General features: G+C 37.9%; 2 protein-coding genes across 2 annotated transcripts; one reads left to right on the forward strand and one right to left on the reverse strand.

Moving 5' to 3' along the window:
• The first annotated feature begins 8495 nt into the window (after nt 1-8495).
• On the forward strand, nt 8496-14399 carry LOC150038076 (uncharacterized). The gene is made up of 13 exons (XM_090311133.1): nt 8496-8598; nt 8831-8936; nt 9676-9757; nt 9802-10532; nt 10580-10667; nt 10950-11126; nt 11393-11521; nt 11842-12004; nt 12370-12557; nt 12675-12949; nt 13040-13097; nt 13241-13487; nt 14293-14399. Exons 1-13 carry the CDS (start codon nt 8496-8498, stop codon nt 14397-14399), a joined length of 2454 nt encoding a protein of 817 aa, XP_090167259.1.
• A 2469-nt stretch (nt 14400-16868) lies between these two features.
• GID1C (alpha/beta-Hydrolases superfamily protein) lies at nt 16869-19284 on the reverse strand. The gene is made up of 2 exons (XM_039024102.2): nt 18915-19284; nt 16869-18407 (listed from the first exon to the last, which is right to left on the reverse strand). The coding sequence occupies exons 1-2, from the start codon at nt 18954-18956 to the stop codon at nt 17409-17411; spliced, it is 1041 nt and encodes a 346-aa protein (XP_038880030.2). The 5' UTR covers nt 18957-19284; the 3' UTR covers nt 16869-17408.
• Between the last annotated feature and the right edge of the window lie 3778 nt (nt 19285-23062).

Below are 23062 nucleotides of genomic sequence, written 5' to 3' on the forward strand. Positions count from 1 at the left end.
GGGGGATGTTGGACAGGTAAGGCATAAGGTATGCGACGATGGTTATATGTATCGAGATTAGTATGCCTAGTAAGGAAGGACCTGGCTGCGGCTACCAAGGATGAATTAACCTTACAAGGAGGATGGTAAAGGCCAAGGTAAATGGAAGGTGTGCAGTCGGTAAAGGCCAAGGTAAATGGAAGGTGTGCAGTCAAACATGCCTAGATGAGGCACAGGTTAGGCATCGAGGGATGCTTAAGAGGTTAATAGACATGACAAGGAGAGAGTGGCCAAAGGTAGGGGCTAGGAGGCCATAGGAGAGCATTGGCTGAATAGCTTAGAGGTAAACTAATGTATTATCGAGTGGTTGGAAAAGGGAGTACGTGATTAGCCTCATTTGAGATAAGTAAAGGCCATTACAGGCAGCATGCGAGTAGCCTAGTTGCCTAAACGACTGCACCAGGAGGGGGCACTAAGGGGGCACTAAGGTGGGGAGTTAGGAGAGCTGTAGTGTACGTATTTCAAGGAAGTTAAAGATTAACGTGCGAGGTTGCCGTTGGCTTAGGCAATGACATGGGTGAGAAGCATGACTCCGATGATGCGACGAGAAGCGCAAGACATGGATGAGTAGCGTCGCTCCATTAGTGCGACGAGGTATGGTTATGGGAGTTAAGTGAGACAAAGATGATCAGATGAGGCTTGTATAGAACGCCTAAGGAAAGACGATGTGATGGCCAAAGGAGACAGACGCCTAAGTCAAGGTAAGGGTGTGCGCTAAGATGCGATGATTGAGAAGGGAGGCTTGCATGATCGCAAGCCTATGCATTGAGGAAAGGCTAAAGTGGATAGCTTAATCACCCGATTAGTGAATTAAGTGGCCTGATTAGAGCTTTTAAATAAGGATTAGTGGGATAAGTGTCACCTTAATGAAAAGTTTGATCATGCAACTTCTATTATAAAAGGAAGGCTGAAATGGAGAGATCTCTTTGTGAAAACTACTCATGACAAAAGAGAGGAGTTACTGCCAAATTGATTTTTGATCAGTGTTGAAGTTGATCCAAGGTTTTTAATAGGGAAAATATATTGTTTGCGTTAATTGTTATGTGTTGATGGTCATGTGATGATCATGCATTGATCTGGCGAATATGCAGAATGCGTTAATTGTGTATGCAATGTTCATGTGTCCCTGTCATAAATTTTCTTTCTCTCTCATCAAGTATAACGAGATCACAATTTTCTATGCACTACTCCTTGCTCTCTCCTAAAAGATGATTGTAAAGTAATGCGTTTGAGGCAGAGAATAAAAAGAAAAAGAAAGAAGTTGATTAACTATGCACTACTCCTACTCCTAGCTAAACAGACTGAACAATTGAAGTTTGACTATGAAAATCGGTAGAGCTGCAGCAACTATTAACGCATAATAAAATGCATGGAGAAGTAGAGTTTAGGGGAGGGGGGGAATACCACCAAGCCCTTAAGTTTGGTCGCAATAGTAATCCCAGCTCGCCATACTAACGCACCGCACACCTCTCAGTGTATGTTGCATGCTTTATATCTCTATAACGCAGGTTGCGTTAAGCATAAGGTTATTACTATCTCTAGGAACATGCTTACTTTGCTTAGTGAGTTCCACTACTTACCCTCTTAGGCAGTTGGTTATACTTACTTCGGTCATAGATAAGCATTATGATAGCCTCGCACTAAGCAAACAGGATTGACTCACTATACTCGTGCAACGCACACCTTCCGGTGGTTTGCTACATGCATCATATCTCTATGTCGCATGATTAAGTATACGATAACTCTTGCAATCTGCACTTAACTCATTGTGGTGGAAGAAAAAAATGATAAAGTAGAAGAAGATAATGAAAAAGATGTTGAAGAAATTAAAGAGATGCATTGATTACAAAATGTATTAGTGTCTTAAGCCAAAATGTAATACAATACAGAGGGGAGAAAAGAGGTGGAATACTAGATGTAGGTAATCTCTTTCTTCCATCAGATGTGTGTCAAGGCTGCCGGTGGTGCAATGGATGGGCAGTGGAGTAGTCTCTCTCAAGCTCTATCTCCGGTGAAGCTCCGGTCATCAATCGGGGGAAGTTGTGGAAATGAAGAACTCTCAAAGAATTTCTACTCATGCTCTCATCTGTGATCATAAGAATCTGTCCAAGGCAGAGTCTCGGATGCTTTGAATTTGGGCTCAAGGGCTCTATTTATAGAGCTCAAACACCGACAACTTTGATAATCTCACTCTAAATCACTGCATTACTAACGCGGTAGGTGAAATGTTATCAAGATCTTATCTCTTTGATATTCCCAAGGTATGCGTTCATGATTGTTTTTCTGAAATATCAACGCATTCCACCTACTTTGCAATCAACCTTCAATCATAGTTATCACTCTGTAGTTGCGGCATTTGAAACGACGAACTTGACTTCATCAAGATCAATGCATGCGATCGACTTTGCGATGGTTTGGGATCAACGCATGCGATCGATTCCTGCGACAGCTACAAAACAGACATTTTGACGCAGAATACGCATGATATAGGGTTAGTGGGGATTTTCAGTGTTGATCGACGCAAGCTCATTATTCCACATAAATCCTTAGCAATATTAACATATATTTTGCTCATCAACCCTCATAATTCTAAATAAAAGGTTGCAATAGCTTGTATTTCTACAAGCTATCAGTTTTCGAAAGGATTTCTAAAAGTTGAAGATTTCCACCAAAGGTCAAGGGTTTCGAATCATTCAGGTAGTCTGGAGAAATTGAAGAATTCCTAACTCAATAAGAGGAATCAAAAGCTAAAAATTTAAGGTCAGAAAGTTAAGATGTTTAGGAACAAGTTTTTAGAATGGGATTTCGTGACATAATATATAGAATTTAAGTTATTTTGGCTAGAAGTTAAATCTAGAAATCTGGTTGGATGAATAAGCAGGCAGCTGCAGCCCAAGCATAAGCAAGCAGTTAGTTAATAGAGGTTATGTGTGAGTAACGCACGTGTAGATGAGAGCACACGTTGTCATGGATGGGCGTCAATCTAGGTGTGTGTGTGAACAAACACAAGGTTGCATACAACAGTTGAGGTGCAGAGGGTTTCGACCACGAGCGTTGTCGCATAGGCAAGGTGGGCACATCCTAGCACCAATAAGTACCCATGTCGTGCTGCCACCCACCAACCCAGTCGCAAAGTAACATTTGGTTAAAAATGGTGGAGTATTGAATTTACTTAAGTATTGAAGATGTGTTGAGCTAGGCTATGCGTTGAGGAGCTATAAGGAGTTGTTAAGTTTGATGTTAAGCTTAAACATTAGAATTAAGCTCAAAAGGGAGCTAATGACATTAGCCGAAGGTACTTATTAATGTCACAAGGCAAACGCCAATAGGGGAAGCTTATCACCCTTTGAAGAAGTAGCTTAAAAATAGTGAGTGACTAGTTTTTATTAACTTGAACTTGATTTGACTCACATGAAGTCAGTTTTCTAATGAGTTTTTAACGCATAGCTACTTATTTTACATAGATGTTATTTTTCAAAGATGTTTGTCGTATTATGGAATATGCTTTATATTGAGTAGCTTTCAATGCACGATCTTTATCTTGAATGGTTTCAACTCATGCTTAGTGATGGGTAGATGCATGGTCCTCTTTTCTTTTTAAAAATCTTGAGATTTTATGTGAAGTTAAGCATGCCTAGTTGAGTTGTGATGGAACACAAAACATACGCAGCGGAATAAGGATCGAATTACACTCTAATTGCTTTTAATTTAAAGGGAAAAAAAACATGCAATTGAAGGAAAAAACAGTAAATTAGAAAATTACCTTTGAAGTTCCCGAAAATCGCTTTTTCTCGCTGAAACTTGATCCGAATTCTTCCAGACTACCACTAGAGTTGACCTACTATCTTTTAAACTCAGAACCGGATTGTGGGACCCGGTGGATGAAGAAACCAAGAGAGAGAGAAAGAGATGGAAAAAGAAATGGATCTTTGGGTTGGGTTTTGGGTTAAAATTTTTCTCCAAAATTGTGATTTTGCAACCTAAATTTTAAAACTAAAATTGGCAAAATGGGCAAAAGTTTTTAATCCAAATTCAAAGCCCATATTTATAGAAAAAGACCATGCAAAAATTGCATGAAATCAATTCATAAAAACCCAACACCTAGAATCCACTATCTAAGTGGGCTTAATGTCTCCACTATAAGCCAACATCTAGCCCACTATTTTGTTAGTGGAATTATCCAACAAAAATTTGAATTTTTCCACTAACTTTAGTCAAAGGGCAAAATAGTCATTTGGTCAAAGTCAAACTTGACAGAAAAGTCAACATTTTGACTTTTTATGATTTTTTTTCATGTTGACTAATTTTGACCTCCCGAGCATGAATCCGCATTCATTTTCTCGAAATTCAAATCACATTTGAATATAAGGTTGGTCAAAGTTTGACTTTTCAAATTCAAAAGTCAACTCTTTGACTTTTTACATCTTTGTCCGTTTCCATTATTTTCGAGCTTCCGAATATGAACGTATTTATATTCTTGATATTTAAATCACATTTAAATATTAAAGTTGTATCTTTAAACTAAAAAATCGACCACTATATCACATATACTTGTTGGTTTCTCTCTCTTCACCTAATTCAAATATTTGAACTTGATCCACATTTATGTCACTACATAAAGTTCAAACTACATTAAATAACCTCAGGACCTTAGTTTATTGGATTCAAGATTACAATTTCAATAACAATTTTATCGAAAAATAAAACAGAATGTTTATTAATTTACAAACTACGAGTTTTAGGACATAAAATCCAACAAGTTGCATTATGATTCTTTAATATATCTTTTCTAGTTTCCAAACCCAGTTCAAAGCATATATGTGATGAGTTTTTTAAAGAGATTTATGGTACATACCTGAGTTTGAAGAATTGGTAGCATGATTTACTAGCATTTGATGAGTTCAACTATTTTCTAATGCTTTGATGTTTATGATATATTTTCTATTGGAATGTTTATGCTTAAAATTTTACTTTGAATAAATTTTATGATGCGATAATGAGGAAACTCAATATTGAAGGTATGAAGGTATTTGAGTCCCCTAATACCTAAGGGATGACGGTATCCAAGGCATTAAGTAACTTAAGAGGCTTGACCACGTGCACGTAGGTTCTATATTGACGACGTGATCGCATTGAGATTACTCTATATCAGCTAAAGACTTCGACCTTGAGTGATTGAGCAAAAGGCCCCTCCTCAACTGAGGCTAAATGATGATATTTTCAAAACAATGTGATTCATATTTGAGGTTTTCAGGGTTCCTAAAGCATTTTCAAATATATCATGTTTTAATGCTTTCTAATGTTTATTGAACCCTGAGTTTATTATGTTCTACTTGAGTACATTTATGTTTCATACTATGCTTATTAAAAAGAAAGTTTTAAAGTCACTCATGGGCATTCAGCTCACTCTTTCCAATATTTTCATTTTCCCCAAGTAGTGGTCAACACCTTGGAGCCTAGCTGATCTGCCAACCTGCCATTCAAAGATCTAGATCTCTAGAGGACCCAGGATATAAGAAGCTTAGGTGGATAAACTTATCATGTTTAAAGTAAACTCTCATGTACATATTAGGGCTAAGGGTAATCCGAGTTGGGGACTCAATGTTGTGTAAATATGTTGTTATATTTTATATAAGTTTGTGCACCTGGTTTTAATTATATCTTAGTGTGGAATGTATGAAGGAATGCATGGTTATAAACTATTTATTAAGTGCTAAAGGCTCTTGAGAATGAGTTATGAGAGTTGAGATGGGCATTAGATGACATAAGAGGATTGGCATTTACTATCTTCACATCTTCTCCTAGGTTAGGAAGGGAATCTGGGAGGGGGTGTGACATTTTTTGTTATTTTTTTCTATTTTGAAGTCTGGTTGCTCATTTTTGCTCCAGATTGCTTGAAATTAACCCCGTTTGACTCCAAATGCTCAATTCTACCTCTTGAGTGATTGATACCTACAAAATAGAAAAATAAGCACATAAAATCCTAGGACACTCCTAAATTAAGTGAATCTAGATAGCACATTTTCAGTGCTATCAAAGGCCCATGATAATTGTTGTTACAGAAAGGCCTAAACCCATTAGAGTTATTGAAATTCCCTCTCATTTTCCTTCCTCTTCCACGATTTATGTCGTCCGCCCCTCTATTTTGCATTCCATGGCCGCCACTACTAAAGAGTGGGAATAGTGACTAGACATACGACTGGAAGGTTACCATGGCCATTGAAGTAGGTTCGGTTGAAAGTTGATGAGTTTTATTGTCTTCGATTCAGCGTCAGGAAGCATTTCAAGATCAAAGAGGGTGGATATGGTATCTCTTGCTCGAATCAAGGTTTGAAATGCATTGTATTCCATCAGCAACCCGTTGAAGTGTTGGGTTGATGCCCTAAAGTCTCGTGTCCTGTAGTTTGTAAATAGTTTGTTTGAACGCTTGTGTTATATAATATATGATATTTACTTCACATCTTGTTTTTTGCTCAGATGCATGTTTTATTTGCTTTACCGGAAACCAATAAACTTAAAATCTCTGGTTATTTGTATGTAACTTAAGCATGTATGTGGTGAAATACAAGTGGATCATGTCTTGAGTGATAACAAAAATGGTCTGTAGTATATGGAAATAGGAGGGAAACCTTATCCTGGTAACGATACGGATGCGGCCCGCTTTGTAGAATGGTTACAAGTGTTGTGACTTGTCATCGATGGTCTAATCCCGATCATTCGTGTTGGGACATGCGAATGGGGGTGTCCTATATAAATAGTTTGTATAAGACCTGACCACTAGGTGTTAACGTCTCGTTATATAACACCGTTCATGATAGAGACTTCACTTCACTAGGATGACCATAAGTAACATAACCTCAATCCTGAGTGAGTTGGGAACTCCTACCATTGAGGGGGGTTCTTTGATTTGTATGGGTGCGAGTGGCCAGGTCGCCAATTCAAACCTACCATTTTGGGGATTCTTCTAATTTGGAAGCTCGGAACTCAACTACACAAGATGGAATTCACTCCTTCCCCGAAGCAGGGGTAAGTAGATAGATAGCTCCCTTAAGAGCTGATTTCGGGGCTTGAACGATGTGGCGCCACACGCCTTCTCTTGGCCCAAGAGGTGTTCACACATAGTTGTACTATATTGTATTATTCATTAGAGGAATTAGTGATACTTAAGGAATGATATGTAACTACAGGGACAAAACGGTAAATTGGCCTAGTTGTATTTACAAGCATCTGTGAAGGGCCATCGTACTCATGATTGGTTATATCCGATGGACACAGAAATATATTTTTTGTAAGAATAGTTCAGCTATTGGTCTTTAGTGGAATGCCTGACAATTAATGGATGGTGGATCTCGTGGCTAAAGAGTTTAGTCAGCTATTCACGTACCGTTGAAGCTTCGAGCCACAGGTCCACTAGGTCCCCTGAGTAGCTTGGATAAAGTCGAGAATCAATATTTGGATTAATTTGAAATGTTCAAATTGAAAAGAGGAAGTTCGATTATATATGATATAATTGAATTGGTTAATTATATATGATATAATTAACTAAATGTATGAGATACATTATTTTGGAGAAAATTAGATATAAATATGATTTATATCAAGGAGGGGAGAAATTACTAGTAGATATGTGATATCAAACTATATGGTAAGAATATAATATGATTATATTTATTATCATTGAATTGGTTAATTATATGATAATTGGCCTAAAATTTCTCTCGGACGTGCATTAGTGGGAGCAGCCACTTCGGTTATGGTAACCGAAAGATAAAATGAAAATTGGTTTCATTTTACAAAAGTTCAAAAAAAATGGCATCAGTGTGGAAACGTAAACGATCGCATAAGTCGAGAGCCTATACGATAGTCCCTCAATGCCTAAACGATCGCACACCTCATGCCTAAACAATCACATGCTAGTTCCTAAACGATCGCTTAGCTTTCCTAAACGATCGTATAGTGTGTCGTGTTTTCTAAACGATCATCCACCTTTTACTAAACGATCGCTTAATAAAACCTACACAATCGTGTAGTTCCTTTTCTCTCCCACTTGCTTATCATCTACACGATTAGTTCTTCCTCTTACCTCTACCAAACTCACCAAAGACCACACTTTGGGTTCTCACTCCGAGAACACCAAGGGCTCTACTTTGGTGGTGTCGTCCCCACTGCCATTCACTTGTTCGTGGTTGATCGTGCTACTGCAGACGACACGTTTACTAGGCGACAAAGTATGGGTGGAGGTTATTCCACTACATCTGAGTTCTAAAGCTTGAAGAAGGTCTTTAACTGGTATGAGAACTCTTTCCCTTATTCTTTAGTATTCAAAGCATGTCGTTAATTACTATTTGTTTACATAACTGTATGTTATAATGTATATGTTGTATTTCGGTCACGGTGAAATCAGAAAGATCTGAACGCGCTCATGGATGCTCTTTGTTAAGAGTTTCTTCATGAGGATGTGCAACAAGGATTCCTCGTCGTTGATTGTGACACCAATGACAGTAAGACGATCCACCAGAGTTTTCACCTTGCGAAAATACTGTTCCACGTTTGCAGAAGGTTCTTTTTTGACTAAGTACAAGGAATATCTGATTTCAAGAACAGTTGAATGAGATTCAGAAGAGTACCTAATTTTGAGACTAGGCCAGATGTCACGAGTTGTGGTTGTAGAAGTGATGTGGGAAAAGAATGAAAGAGATAAAGTAGCGTTGATTAATGTAATCAAATCCTAATCTCTATATTCCCATAGTAGGAACTTTGAGATTAATTTTAGGTGTTGTTTCTTGAGCAGCAATTGATGTATTTTTTGTGTTTGTTGAGGAAAAGGGTTGGGTTACTGAAAGGAGGGAAGAAACTGATTTGGGATTGTTGCAGAATTTTCCAGGTGACCAAACAGGGTATGGGCACGGAAGATGGCACATATTTGATACTTCCACTAGACATAATTGGTGGAATCAAGTGGGACAGGAACAAGGTTGCATATGTTGGAAAGAAGTCTAGAAATTTGGGGAGATGAAACAACAGGATTGGGTTGGGAAGATGGAGAGGCCATTGCAAAGGAAGAAGATGGCGTTGGTCGAATAACTCTGATACCAACATAAGATAACTAATTGAGTTTTCAATCTCTCTTTTTCAACTTAATTTGTGAAGCATAGTTACCCTTTTATAATGGGGTATTTACAATGAAATCTCCTTGATTTAATGAGAAGATATAACAAATAATAAAATTTATACAAATCTATATAGAAATCTAACCGTATCTAATATTGTGTACTTTCTTTGTCTTATAATACTTCTTTAAAAAAAAAAAAAAGCTCGTACTAAAATGATTTATGCCCTAGACAGATTTTTTGAACTAAGACTAAAATAATCTATATCTCAAACACAGACTATGTATCTAAACTAAGATAATCTACATTCTAAATACAGACTATTTAACTCCAAAAACTATTATAACACAACAAACAACGTTATTGTTGAACCTTGTGAGGAGATTATTGATGCCGGAATGTGTCTGTGGGAAAAATCTTTGTTGTCAGTTTGTGGATTCGCCTTATTCAGAGAATTTGGGGACGTCGAGAGATGTCGACTATTACTTTGTTAGAAAATGGGTTGATTATCTTTAAATTTCAAAAGGCCGAGTCACGGGATTAGGTGCTGGAGAATGGTCTGTGGCACTTGGGTGGCAAACCCATCTTATTACGACAGTGATCTCCAGGTATTGTTCCTGAATCTTTTGTTTTTTATTCGGATCCTATCTAGATTAAACTAGAGCATGTCCCCCTAGAGTTGTGGACGGATAGAGGTTTAGCAGTATTAGCTAGTGTCGTGGGTAAACCGATCTCTTTGGATGTTGCAACAAGAGAGTTGCGGCGGTTATCATATGCAAGGGTTTGTGTTCAGATGGATGGTGATTTATTATTTCCCTCTATAGTCACTGTCAAAATGCAGGGTCAAGAATTTATTATTCCAGTAGTGTATGAGTGGAAACCCCGTAGGTGTGCATGTTGTGGTTCATTTAGGCATCTAGGGGCAGTGTGTGAGAAACAAGGTGTGGCAAAGAGTCAAGAGTTATGTATTGTGGCGGTCAATGAGGGGTGTCTAGGGGAGAATGGGGGACGTGTGAGTGTGAAGAAGGAGAAGGCTTTGAGTATTAGTGGAAGAGAAGTTCACCCAGTGGTTGGGAATAGAGGTGCGGAGAGTGATGACGAGTTTACTATGGTTAGTCGTCATCGACATGATAAAGGAGGTGTAGGTCACAAGGGAAGCAGTAGATCACCGAGTTCTGCGCCCTTGAGGAGTAGAGTAGTTTATGGGTCCCCGGGAATTACGGGTTTTGTAAAGCACGTTGATGAACATAATCAGTTTGAAACTTTGTGTGATGAGGGGGGTGACTCGCTGGCACTGACTTTAGTGCAATCAGATCCTGATCTGTTGTTAATTATGGAGGGGATGTTCGGAAGTTTGGGCAAAAGCCCAGTGGGAGGTGGTAGGTATGATTTCTTGCAAGACTCATGATTTGGTGCTCCTGGAATGTTAGGGATTTGAATGACCCAGTAAAGTATAGAGTGGTGGCAGATTTCCCGGTTTCCTCCTCTGTTACCTTTTGCTGTTTGCTTGAGATGAGGGTTTGTCGCGAAAACTTTGATATAGTAGTGAGTAGGTTTAGTGATGCTTGAAGGTGTGTCTGTAGCTATAGTGGAAGGGTAGTTTGGAGGATCTAGGTGATGTGGTGGAAGAGTGTCTATAATTTTTTTATAGATGTCAGTGGGGATCAATTCATCTCTGGAACCTTGGTGGATATTGTTTCTAGTGCTAAGGTGCATATTGGTGTTGTGTATGCCTCTAATCACGTGGGCGAGAGGAGGAACTTGTGGTCTCAGTTGATTAATGTGTGTGCCTCGTGGCAGCTACCTAGGGTTGTTATGGGGGATTTTAATGCTATTCATAGTAGTTCGGAGGATTTTGGAGGTTGCTCCAGCTTGAGAAAGATGGAGGAATTTGATGGAACGTTGTTGGAGGCAGATCTAGTTGAGTTGAGTGTGACAAGTAATTGGTTTACTTGGACTAGTAAAATTCAGGGGATGGTATCTTGTGTCGATTGGATCGTTACTTGTCTAATGAGGCGTGGAAGGTTGCTTTTCCATATTCGGAGGTTAGGGTTGGTCAGTGGGGGATTTCTGATCATAGTCCTCTTCTAGTTTCTACAGGGGAGACGAGGAGTAGGCCGTCTCCTTCATTTCGCTATTTTTTTCATTGGGCGGAAGCTGATGGTTTTATTGATACTATCAGGTCAGTGTGGAGAAGGTATGAGGATATCTCTCCCATGGTCAGCTTTGTGTGAACTTTGAAGGTAGTGAAGAGGGTGTTACGTGCATCATTTGGTAGGCGTATCTTCATGTTATCTGAGGAGGTGCAGATGGCGAGGAAGATTATGGAGGCTGCTCAGGCTGAGGTGGAGAGGGATCCTCACTCAGAGTCAGTATGTGTGGAGGAGCCTGAGGGATCTTCGGGCCACTAAGGTGTTCTGGTTAGTGGCTAGATTGAAGGAGGTGTCGCTACGACAGAAGGCCAAAGTGAGGTGGCTGGAGTTAGGTGATATGAACTCGGTTTTCTTCCATCGTTCTGTTCGTTCTCGTCGTAGTTTCAATGGTTTATTTGCGGTTGTGGATGCTGGGAGGGACTCGCCAGACGGTGCATGATAGAGTGGCAGGGGTGGCGGTTGAGTTCTTTCGAGGTAGTTTAGGATCGCAGCCGGTGGGGTATAGGGATCTTACTGGCTAGATTAGGGATATTGTGCAGTTCAGCTGGTCCGAGGAGGGGGTGGAGGCACTTGGTCGTCCAATGAGTCGAGATGAGATTCAGAAGGCCTTATTCTCGATGAAGTCTGGGAAGACTCCTGGGCCCGATGGGTTTTCGGTGGATTTTTACCGTGCTGCTTGGAGTGTGGTTGGGGATGATTTCTGTAATGTTGTGCCTGCTACCTGCCTGGTAGAGTGAACTCTACTGCTATTACTCTTATCTCAAAAAGACGGGGAGTTGAATGTATGGAGGAGTTTCGTCCTATCTCTTGTTGCAATGTTATGTACAAGTGTATTTTGAGAATCTTAGCTAAAAGATTGAGGTTGTGGTTTCCTTCTTTCATCAATGGTAACCAGTCTGCGTTTGTTCTTGGTAGGTCTATATTCAATAACATTTTATTGTGTCAAGAGCTTGTGGGAGGCTACAAGGTAGGCAGAGGGAACCCGCGTTATGTGTTGAAGGTAGACCTTCAAAAGGCATACGATTCAGTCAACTGGGACTTTTTATTTGGTGTGTTGCTGGCTATAGGTATGCCCCTTCAATTTGTTAGTTGGGTAAGGGCTTGTGTTACATCACCTACGTTCTCTGTGATGATTAATGGATCCCTGGAGGGGTTTTTTCTTGGTAGGAAGGAGTTGAGGCAGGGGGATCCGTTGTCTCTCTTTTTGTTTTTGATGGTGATGGAGGTCTTATCTAGGTTGTTGGATAAACCTCCGGTGTGGTTTAGGTTCCATGATCGGTGTGAGCGTGTTGGCCTGACTCATTTGATTTTTCCAGATGATCTGATGATTTTATATGCAATAGAGAGAGAATCTTTGGAGTTTGTGTGGTAGGTCCTGACAGATTTTGCAGGGCTATCTGGGTTAGTTGCAAATGTTGGGAAGAGCTCCATGTTTGTTCCAGGGGTGGAAGCTGGTGAGGCGGAGGAGTTGGCTGCCATTATGGGGTTCTCTCTTGGTTTGCTGCCTGTTAGGTATCTAAGGTTACCATTATTAGCTAGTCGGCTTTGGGTTATGGATTGTGCGTCTTTAATACAGAGGATTACAGCTCGTATTAGAAGATGGACGGCGCGGTCTCTCTCTTTTGTTGGGAGGCTGCAGCTGGTTAGGTCTGTTTTACAGTCCTTTTAGATATTTTGGTGTAGCATCTTCGTGTTACCTGTGTGTGTAACTCATGAGGTTGATCGTTTGTTATGTAGTTATTTATGGAAGGGAAGTGCGGTGAGTCGTGGTAGTGCACGAGTGGCATGGGATGAGGTGTGCTTGCCGTTGGGAGAGGGGGTTTGGGTGTGAAACATATGGCTTCATGGAATCAGGCAGCTATTATAAAGTTGCTCTGGCTTCTCTTAATTAAATTGGGTTCATTATGGGTGGCATGGGTGGAGGCATATGTTTTGCAGGGGCGGCCTTTGTGGATTGTTCAGAGTGAGGTTGGGAGGTCTTGGTGCTTGAGGGCTATCTTGCACTGTAGAGATAAATTCAAGCATCTGGTTCGTTTGATGGTCGATGATGGATGGTATTGTTTTGTTTGGTGGGATCCTTGGTTGCCAGGGGGTGCAATTTTGGATTCATATGGGTCTACTGTGGTTTATGATACGGGAAGTGATTTAGAGGCCTGGTTATTGGAGTTCTTAGATAGTGAGGGAGGTTGGAGGTGGCCTATAGTGTCTTGAAGGTTGCTTGAGATCTGGGGTTTTATTCAGGCAGTGGGGCCTAGGGTGAGGGGAGAGGATTATTGGGTCTGGGATCCGAGTGCTAGTGGTCAGTTCTCTATCGGTAGTTCTTGGGAGAGTTTACGTCCTCGTCGTCCTAGGGTGTCTTGGGCTAGTATTTTGTGGGTGGGGGGGTGGTATTTTGCACCACTCCTTTTGTGCTTGGTTAGTTGTGAGGGACAGGTTAGGTACGAGGGATTGGTTAAGGAGCTGGGGCGTGTTGTCAGAGGGGGGGTGTGTTCTCTGTGTGAGAGGTTTAGAGTCTCGAGATCATCTTTTTTTCGAGTGTGGATATGGGAGAGAGGTGTGGTCTGGTGTGTTGCGACAGTTGGGTTCGTCGCATGTGGTGGCTGGTTGGGATGTTGAGTTGAGTTGGTTGAGCTGAGTGGGGTCGGGTAAAGGGGTGCGTAGTAAGTTGTTCCGTGTATTATGGTGTGCTTCCATATACTACATCTAGCAGGAACGAAATCGGCGACTGCATGGAAATCGTCCGAGGTCGGTGTCTGCCTTGTTTCACCTTATGGTCTCTAGGGTTCGTGCTCGTGCTGCTTCCTAGCGGGTAGATCTTCTTGGTCTTATTTAACATGTTACGGTTGCTTTTCTTCTTTTTGAACTTGTTGTTGCTCTCTATTTTGCTGTTGTCCCTAGTTGTGAGGTTTTGGTCTCTCTTCTATGGCTTTATCCCTGTTGTTTGGGTTTTTTTTTTTTAGCATGTTACGTTTATGTTTGGTTATGTTCAGGTTTTATCTTCCTGGCTTTGTTTGCTTTTGTTGCTTTGTCTTTGCTTGTGCTTTTTTTCGTTGATGCCTTGATCCCAGGATGTGGGATCCTCCTTGTTGTTGTATAATAATATCATCTATTCTATATAAATATATATATATATATATATATATATATATATATTACAACTAACTCTACACCCAAACAACTGTTTAGAGAAATAGCTTTTTTTTTGGCACGTAGTACTAGAAAATTTTTGCAAACATTAGATAGGAAAAGTGGGAAGAGCAACAAAGTGGGTTCCAACCCAATAAGTGATCATAGGCAATGATGGAATCTAGTGGACCACTTAGATTAGCCCATTGGTGATCCAATGTACACTAGGCAAGGAAAAAGCCAAAAACCAAAGACGCCACATTCAATAGGGAATGAAAAAATTGTGTCATCACCCTCGTAGCCATAACCTAGTTAACCATGGTTAGTTTAACTTTACGTCTATATGGTATGCTCTTTTTACCATACTAAACACTCTTATTCAATTTTAGACACGAACTAACATATAAATGTTTTAGTAGATTTGAAACATATCTTTATTTATTTTTTTAGAAAAAAATTGCAGACAACTACAATTGCAATTTCTTTTTTACCATTTTTGTCGTTGTCACCTCAACCTTGATTGATTAACATTACAAGATGATTTATTTAGAATTCGACACATGTACTCCAACATCATTTTTTTTTTCTAGTGGATATATTGTTTGCACTTAAATGAGAAGGTCAAAAGAGTCCACCTCTCCAACACCATTGTCTACTTCTTGTCTATGGAAGGTTTCAAAATTTTGAGATCTTACATTCAATGGAGATACATACACCTATAAAGAAGCATGATTCATGGACTTGGTGTATATGAAATGAACAAAAGAGATTTGAAAGAAGAATCTTTTTCTTCTTAAAGATGGCATTTGCATGCATATCCTTGTGTGTGTGAATAAATTTTTTTTAAAGAAAAAAAGATGGTCCCCTTTGACACATGAATAAGTCCAAAAACCCAACAACCATTTGTATGAGAAATGAGCCATTTTTCCCTTTAAAGACAAGCCAAATCTTTGTATTTTCTCTCTTCCCCATCTCCATACAAGGCATTCATGAATGGACCATTGAACCAACTCATTCTTAATCCAATGATGTGGAAGGCAAGGACTTTGTTTGTTATATTGGAATTACTAATTTGCAAATGGAGGCCCCTTCTCTTTGTTACACTTGTCTCTAGATTTGTCCCAACAAACATGGCTTTTTTCCTCTTCCTACCCACTTCATTTCCTTTTAAAAGGTAACATTGTTTACTTGGTCAGAAATAGCTGTCTATATTAAAATAAGAAAATTACAGTTTCAATCCTTACACTTTAGTGGTTGTCAACTTATAGTCTAACCAACTTCTAAAAAAAAAAAAATCATTTATATTCTTCAATTTCTTTTTATTTTGATCTCAAATAGGTATATGTGAATGTGTGACGGGTTAGATTGGACCTACAAAAGACCGGGTGAAATCGATAGTGTCCATTCAAATGTTGTATAGTTAAAATTTTCTTGAAACCATTTTTTTTTTTAAAAAAAAAAAAAGTTAAAAGAAGTTCAGTGAGGGACTAATACTAATAATTAAGACTTTAGTTTAAAAAAAATAAAAATAAAAAGAACTTGCTATATTTATTTAGCTAGGAATTAAATCCTTACATTTAGTTGCATTTTTAAAAAATCGTTACAAGAAGTAATAAATGCAAAGTTGCCGACATCCCTACACGTGTCATTTAATGTTTAACAAATTTAACAAGACTTTGTGGCGAAAGTAAAACTTAGTAAACTTGTATTAGTTATCAAATTAGAAAGACCACCTTTTACTATCATTTTATTCCTAGAACTTATTCATAAATTTTAAGAAAAATAATAATAAAAAGTAAGCTATTTCCCAGTTTCTATATTTTCCCAGATTTTTTTAAATAGATTATGAAAAACTTTTAAGAAACTAAATTCTTATTTATTAAAGTTAAGAGACTAAGTGTTACGGATCAAACAAGTCAGAGACTAATGAAATTTTGGTTCGGTAATTTTCAACCTAAAAAAAAATGTATAAAGGATTAAAATAAAATATTTAAAATTGTGATGATCAATATATTGGGGGAAAAATCATAATAAAATAACCAGTGGTCTATCAGAGCTTGAGGGTATTTCAACACTTGGAGTGAAGATCCACAAAGCACTAGTAATAAAAGTACTTTGCATCAATTTAAAGAGCTAAAAATTCTTTACTAAAGCTTAAGTAGCTAAAGATTTGGGGATGAATCTCTATGCTTTTTTGGCAAAAAAAAATCCATACAATTCAAAAAAAAAAAAAATGATTGACAAGAATACACATAAACTCAATCATTTCATCGTCTCTTCATAAAATCTTATAGCAAAAAACTTCAAAAACTTCTTCTACAGTTCTAGTTGCCAACTCCGCCACGCTATCGAGGAAAAAGAATCGAACCGAAAACATATAAGAATAACCAAAAAAGAAAAAGGTTCTAGTGCAAAATGAACAAATTACAATGACCAAGAGTTAAAATAAGCAAACTTTTTCATATATTCTAGAACATATGTATTAACATATAGAATCACAATATCATGGCTGTTTCCCCAACCATGTTTTGAAATTAGCTATATATATAATATGTCACTAGCAGGAATGAAACCAAGCTACTGAAAAAGTTACCCGTAAACTTGGATCTTCCTCTACATCGCATTGCAGCGAGATGCCAGGGCAAGTAATGTTAAACTGGAACTCTGCTGCGCTTAAAAGCTACGTCGCTCTTGTTGCCATAAGAGCCATAGCAAACAGTTACATCCAAAATCTAGAAGATAGCAACCCGAACCGATCCAGCTAGGTGTTGAATCGTCGTACTATTGAGTCTGTCGACCAAGTTTCAGCCATCTTTTACACCAACAAGAACCAGACCCAAAGGAAGAAGACAAATAACATGATAATCAACAAAATGGTAAGTCGTATTACTACACAATCTTATAAAACGACCCCTCTTATCGCGAGGAGGAATGTTACGGTTCTGTTAGATACGGCTGCCTGTAGATAGTGTCAACTCTATTAACAGTCAGAACTCACAAATTCACTTATCTCGTCCATGACGGTATAGAAGTGCTCGGTATTCGGTAGCAAGTAGAAGCCAATTGTTGCCTGCTCAAGATACAAAAGTTTCACCTCTTGGCCATCCTTCTCCAGCCCTTTGGCATAAGCCAATTGCCAATCTTGGACAAGATCTAAACCAGCCACCACAACAAGGCTTTTCGGGAACTTGATTCCTTCGAGGCTATTGCCCCTCGGGCCGAAGGGATTACAAGCTGGATGATCTCTATCTTCTCCTTCAGGGAGGAAGGCCCTCCAATACCAGTCCCTATCCCGGATGGTCACAAAATACTTTCCATCTAACCGAACCTCAGATTTAGTTCTTTCCTGTCCTCCAAACATTGGATTGAGAAGTATATTACCCAACACTTCAATTCCCGACTTTACTGCTCTTGATGCAACATGGTGTACGATGTTTCCGCCCGAACTATCGCCAGCCAAATAAATATACGTTTTAGAGTCTTTACTTTGGAGCCATGATCTTGAATTTACCCAATTGAGTGCAGTCCATCCATCATCATAAGCACATGGATACCGATTCTCAGGCGCACGCCGGTAGTTCACAGAGACAACAACAGCCTTACAAATGCTAACCAATCGGCGACATAATGTATCATAGATAGCACTGTTAGCAGATGAATGAGCAAAGCTTCCACCATGAAAGAAAACAATAACAGGAACAACCACCTCAGAATCCACAGGCTTCTCAAGATCAACAATGTTAGTAGTTTGAGGTTCCCCTCCGTTGGCCGGTCGATAAATTCTACAAAGCAGACTCGTAGGCCGATCAATAATGACATCGAACGAGAAAGTCCCATCAACCGGGTTGGCATTCGCCGGGACTTTTCTGTCGAGAAACTCTGCCAAATGGCGATTGAAGGTCCCATCAGGTCGACGAAGAAGATTGTAAGCCAACTTAAAGTTGGAAATGAGAACCCAGGTATTTAGTGGAACCACCATCTATCCAGCAAACAAGCATATTCAAAACATAATCCCCAAATCAAATAGCCAAATACCATTTCTCTAAAGGGTATTTTCAAAAGATATCATACATAAAACAGCTAGAAAGCACAGAGAACAAAATTAATCAACCACAAGCAGAGAAACAATAGAAGATAAAGCAAACTCAAACCCAACAAAACAAAAGCTAAAAAAACACTACCCATTTCAGCTTAGACCAACGTATAAACACTCAAGAAACCTGTCGGCCAATCCCTAATCAGTGTCAAACACCAAATACTTCCAGATCAACTCCAAAAACCCACATCGAATCAACAAACAAAGAGCTACAAAGAAACCCAAAATTTACAAAAACCCCCCATAAAAAAGGAATAGGGAAAAAAAATAAGAAAAATCAGAGTCAACGATTGATCAGCTAATAATAGAAAGAGACAGAGGGCAAAAGAGAGATGACCCAAATGGGAAATAACAAAATTAGAAACAAAATGAATTAAATCAGAGCAGTACCCTAGCTTCGTTGAGATTGATTTGATTAGTTCCAGCCATCATCAAAGCAGAGAGAAGAAACAAAAAGAAGCTCTTCAAGAAAAAACCCACTTCAGAAATCGAACAGAGTCTCTTCAAGATCTTGAAACAGAAGAGAAATCGGGGTTCAAAGTCGCAAACATATTGGACGAAGAGCCATTTGCCGCGTAACTTCGTTTCTATGAGGCTCCAACTCTGAAGATCAATAAGAGAGGGGGAGGTGTGAAGGATAAGTCCTGGAGCGCATTTTAGCGAAAAAGTACAGAAAATACTAATGTGCGCTTTGGAGAAAGAACCCAGACGAGAGAGACGACAAATTGAGAGGCCGAAAGAAAACCTGTTCTGTGGGACCGCCCCAATCCAAAATTTTTAAAGTGTAATTAATTCTTTTTCTCAAGGTAATAAATTTTTTATGACGTAATAAATCTCTTTTGTTTTTCCTTAAGAGGATTTCAATTTTCTTTTTAAGAAAATGGAAATTTTGAACCAATCAAATAATAGATGTTTTAGCTAAGTTCTTTTTTCAGTACAACAATTAGAATACTGGACTTTTAGATAAAAAAGTCATGTCATTTACTATTGAGTTAAACTCATTTTGTTAATTCTCAAGTTTGTTGAGTTGAGCCATCATCGACGATTTTGTAAATTTTTAGTGTGTATTTTGAAAATTTTACTACTTATCATCTTGTTTTAAATATGGGAGAAAAATATCTTTTGTCTCTAGATTTCAAAATGTTACATTTGTCGTTATGTGATTTCAGTTTAGTTACTCGATTTCAAAATGTCACTATTTTACCCTTGAGATTTGAGTTTTGTTTCAATTTGGTCTTTAAGTTTCAAATTTAACCTCAAGTTTTCAATAAATATTTACAGTTTTTGGTGTTAACGTCCGTTAATTAATTTTAAATAGTTATAAAGTAAACTTTTAAAATTAATTCTAATAGTGATAAAAAAAAATAGTGAAAATTAGTTAATAGATATTGACATTAAAGTTTAAAAGTGAGTATTCAATGAAAATTTGAGATTAAAAATGTAAATTTTGAAATCTATGGACCAAATTGAAATAAAACTCAAATCTAAAAAGTAAAATTGTAATATTTTTTAAATTTATGGACTAAATTGAAACCAAACTCAAAACTCAAGAACTCAAAGAGTAGCATTTTAAAACCTGAAACCAAATAGTAATTAGATCTTAAACATAAGGACTAAAATATATATTTTCCAAAAATAAAGTACAATGTTGACATTTTTATGTACTTTTCACCATTTTGAGTTTGAGTTTGATCTTGATCTTGTGTGTTATTGGTGATTTTTTACCAAAGGATATAATCGACATCTAACAAGAACAAAAGCAACAAAATTGAATTGATAGCATGATTTGGGCTAAAAGTGACAACTTAGGACAAATGGACCAAGGAAAAGAGGCTAACTTGGACCTTCGCCCAAGCCAGTGTGTTTGTGAGCATCACCCATTATCTAATCGAGCATGCCTCATGCATGCCCCTGCTCAAGGGACCATCGTAGTCCCAAAATGTAGCTAAAATGAGGTGTTTACTCTCGGCAACCCTAGCAAAATACCAAATAGAACACGACCCTCGCACACCCTAGCCTAATAAGTCATGGGATATGTCCAATGTAACTTCAAAATCCTAAAAGGAATGTTTTAGGTCAACTATACCTTATATCATAATAGCTCCAGAGAAAGTAAGTCCATTCTAATACTCAAACTTCCTACTTGTTACACAATTACACCTTTTAACTTAAGCATTAGAGCCTATGTGGCAAGCATTGTATAGGTGTAGAGATTTTTTCATCTTGCAGGTCACGTTCTTCCTAAAATTACAAATTTACTGTTATTGTCACATGAAGATTAGGTGTATCTTCTCATGTCCAAATTTTAGCATCAAGATCGTGCTAATAAAAACAACGTTTAAGAGGGTGTTTGATTCACCAACATGAGTTGTGTTGAGTTGGTATAATATACCAACTCAATGTTTGGGCCCATCAACTTAAAATGTTGGTAGAGTTGAGTTGGTATATTTTACTAATTCGCCTCAACTCTCCCTTCTTCCGATGTTTTCAATAGCTCTACATATTGGCAACTGTTGGTGACTATCGCTATCATACTTCGAGAACTAACTCCAGGCTTCGACAACCACCTCCAATGACAATTTCATCGACCAACTCCGAGCTCCGACAATCACCTCCGATGACAACTCCGACGACCAATTCTAGGCTCCGACAACCATCTTTGATGACAACTCCAACAACCAACTCTGGGCTCCGACAACCATCTCTGATGACAACTCCGATGACCAACTTCGGGCTTTAACAACCTTCACGAGACCAACTCTGACAACCAATTTCGAGCTCTAGCAACCACCTCCAAATACAACTTCGGTGACCTAACTCTGACGACCACCTTCGTGCAACCAACTCCGATGACCAACTATAGGATCCAACAACCATCTTCGACAACAAACTCTGATGGCCAACTCCGAAAACCACCTTCGTAGCCTTCAACAACCACCTCTAACTACAAACTCTGATGAAAATCACCATAAATGATAAACATCAATGACCACCTTTGAGTGAGCAACTCCAAAGACCAACTCGGGGCTTCAACAACCACCTCCAACGATAAACTTCAACAAAGAACTCTAATACCATCTTCATGCGACCAACTTCGAGCTCCGACAACCACATTCGGCTACAAACTCCGGAGAAAATCATCTTCAATGATCAACTTCGACAACCACCTTCGCGCGACCAACTCTAGGCTTCGAAAACCACCTCCAACGACAAATTTCGACAACCAACTCTAAGACCACCTTCATGCGACCAACTTTAGATTTTGACAATCACCGACTACAAATTCCAACGAAATCATCTTCGATAATCAACTTTGACAACCACTTCCAACTATTATCAAACAGATTACTGTTAAAGTATGTTGTAAGGTTGTTTATTATATAAACAATATTATTTTGTCTACAATAAATGCAATATTTATACGTAAAAATTTTTAAAAAGCATTTTTATTTAATTAATTCACATATCAAATGAGTGTTGAGAATACTTAGATGAAAAACATGTATGTAGTTGACAAGTATGTAACATACATTAAAAAAAAAAATCATAAAACGAAGATTTTTTTCCTAGAACATTGTCTAGAAAAAAAATAGTAAAAAAATGAAGATTTATTCTCTGATAATCCTCCAAAATTTGGAGGAATTGAAAGTGAAATTTTTGAAAAAAATGTGGTAACATTCCATTGACTACTAAGATGATAAGGGGGATACAATTTTAAAAATTAAAAAGAAAGAAAGAAAAACTTTAAAAATAAAAATAAAAAATTGAAATTCATATTTTATTTCAACAAAGAGGGGTATAATTATTGAATGAAAAGTTTTAAAACGAAAATAGTAACCATAAAAACAGATTATTTAGAGTTTAAAAAACTGCACAAAATGCTCTAGACATATGAACTCAACTCTGTATCTCAAACATAAACCTATGAACCCAGACCAAATAATTCTACACTCTAGACACAGATATATAAACTCCACAAACATATAAATTTCAAACATCTTATCTCAACTCAGGCCCCAAACAGCCCCTAATTTTGTTGTCTTAGGATTGTAAATTTTCAAACTTTACATTTTAGTTATATTGTGTCATTTATGTTAAAGCCTTCCTTTTTATTACGATTTAGTTAAATAAATTAGTTAAAATACTTTTAGTCTTAAACTTTCGTAGAAGTAACAATTTAATCATTAAACTTTAGTTGATATTGATCTAGTCTTCTTATTCTTAAATTTGTAATAATTTAGTCCCCTAACTTTAAAAAGTAACAATTTGGTTCATATACTTTGAAATTTATAACAATTTAATCTATATCATGAAAAATCTCTTCAAACATCCAAGGATTAAATTGTTATAAAATTGAAAGTATAGAGACGAAATTGTCACCAACAGAAGTTTAATGACTGAATTAATTGTTACTTTCATGATAGTTTAGAGACCAAGAGTATTTTTTTAGTAACATTTTAGAAGTATGATCGAGAATTAGAATATTAATATTGATATTTCAATTTTATAAATATATATAGACGAATATATTGATAAAA

This window comes from Benincasa hispida, chromosome 2 (genome assembly GCF_027475165.1).
Source record: "Benincasa hispida cultivar pf3 chromosome 2, pf3_genome.v1.1, whole genome shotgun sequence".
Classification (NCBI taxonomy): Eukaryota; Viridiplantae; Streptophyta; class Magnoliopsida; order Cucurbitales; family Cucurbitaceae; genus Benincasa; species Benincasa hispida.

Bases quoted from the DNA above. Each gene is read 5' to 3' on its own strand.
- LOC150038076 (XM_090311133.1), top strand. From the start codon at position 8,496: ATGTGCAACAAGGATTCCTCGTCGTTGATTGTGACACCAATGACAGTA. The intron at 8,937-9,675 runs GTATGGGCACGG...AAATTTCAAAAG, and splicing joins TTTCCAGGTGACCAAACAGG to GCCGAGTCACGGGATTAGGT. The intron at 13,488-14,292 runs GTTGGAGGTGGC...GGTTATGTTCAG, and splicing joins GTTCTTAGATAGTGAGGGAG to GTTTTATCTTCCTGGCTTTG.
- GID1C (XM_039024102.2), bottom strand. From the start codon at position 18,956: ATGATGGCTGGAACTAATCAAATCAATCTCAACGAAGCTAGG. The intron at 18,408-18,914 runs GTACTGCTCTGA...TTTGCTGGATAG, and splicing joins TCAATCTCAACGAAGCTAGG to ATGGTGGTTCCACTAAATAC.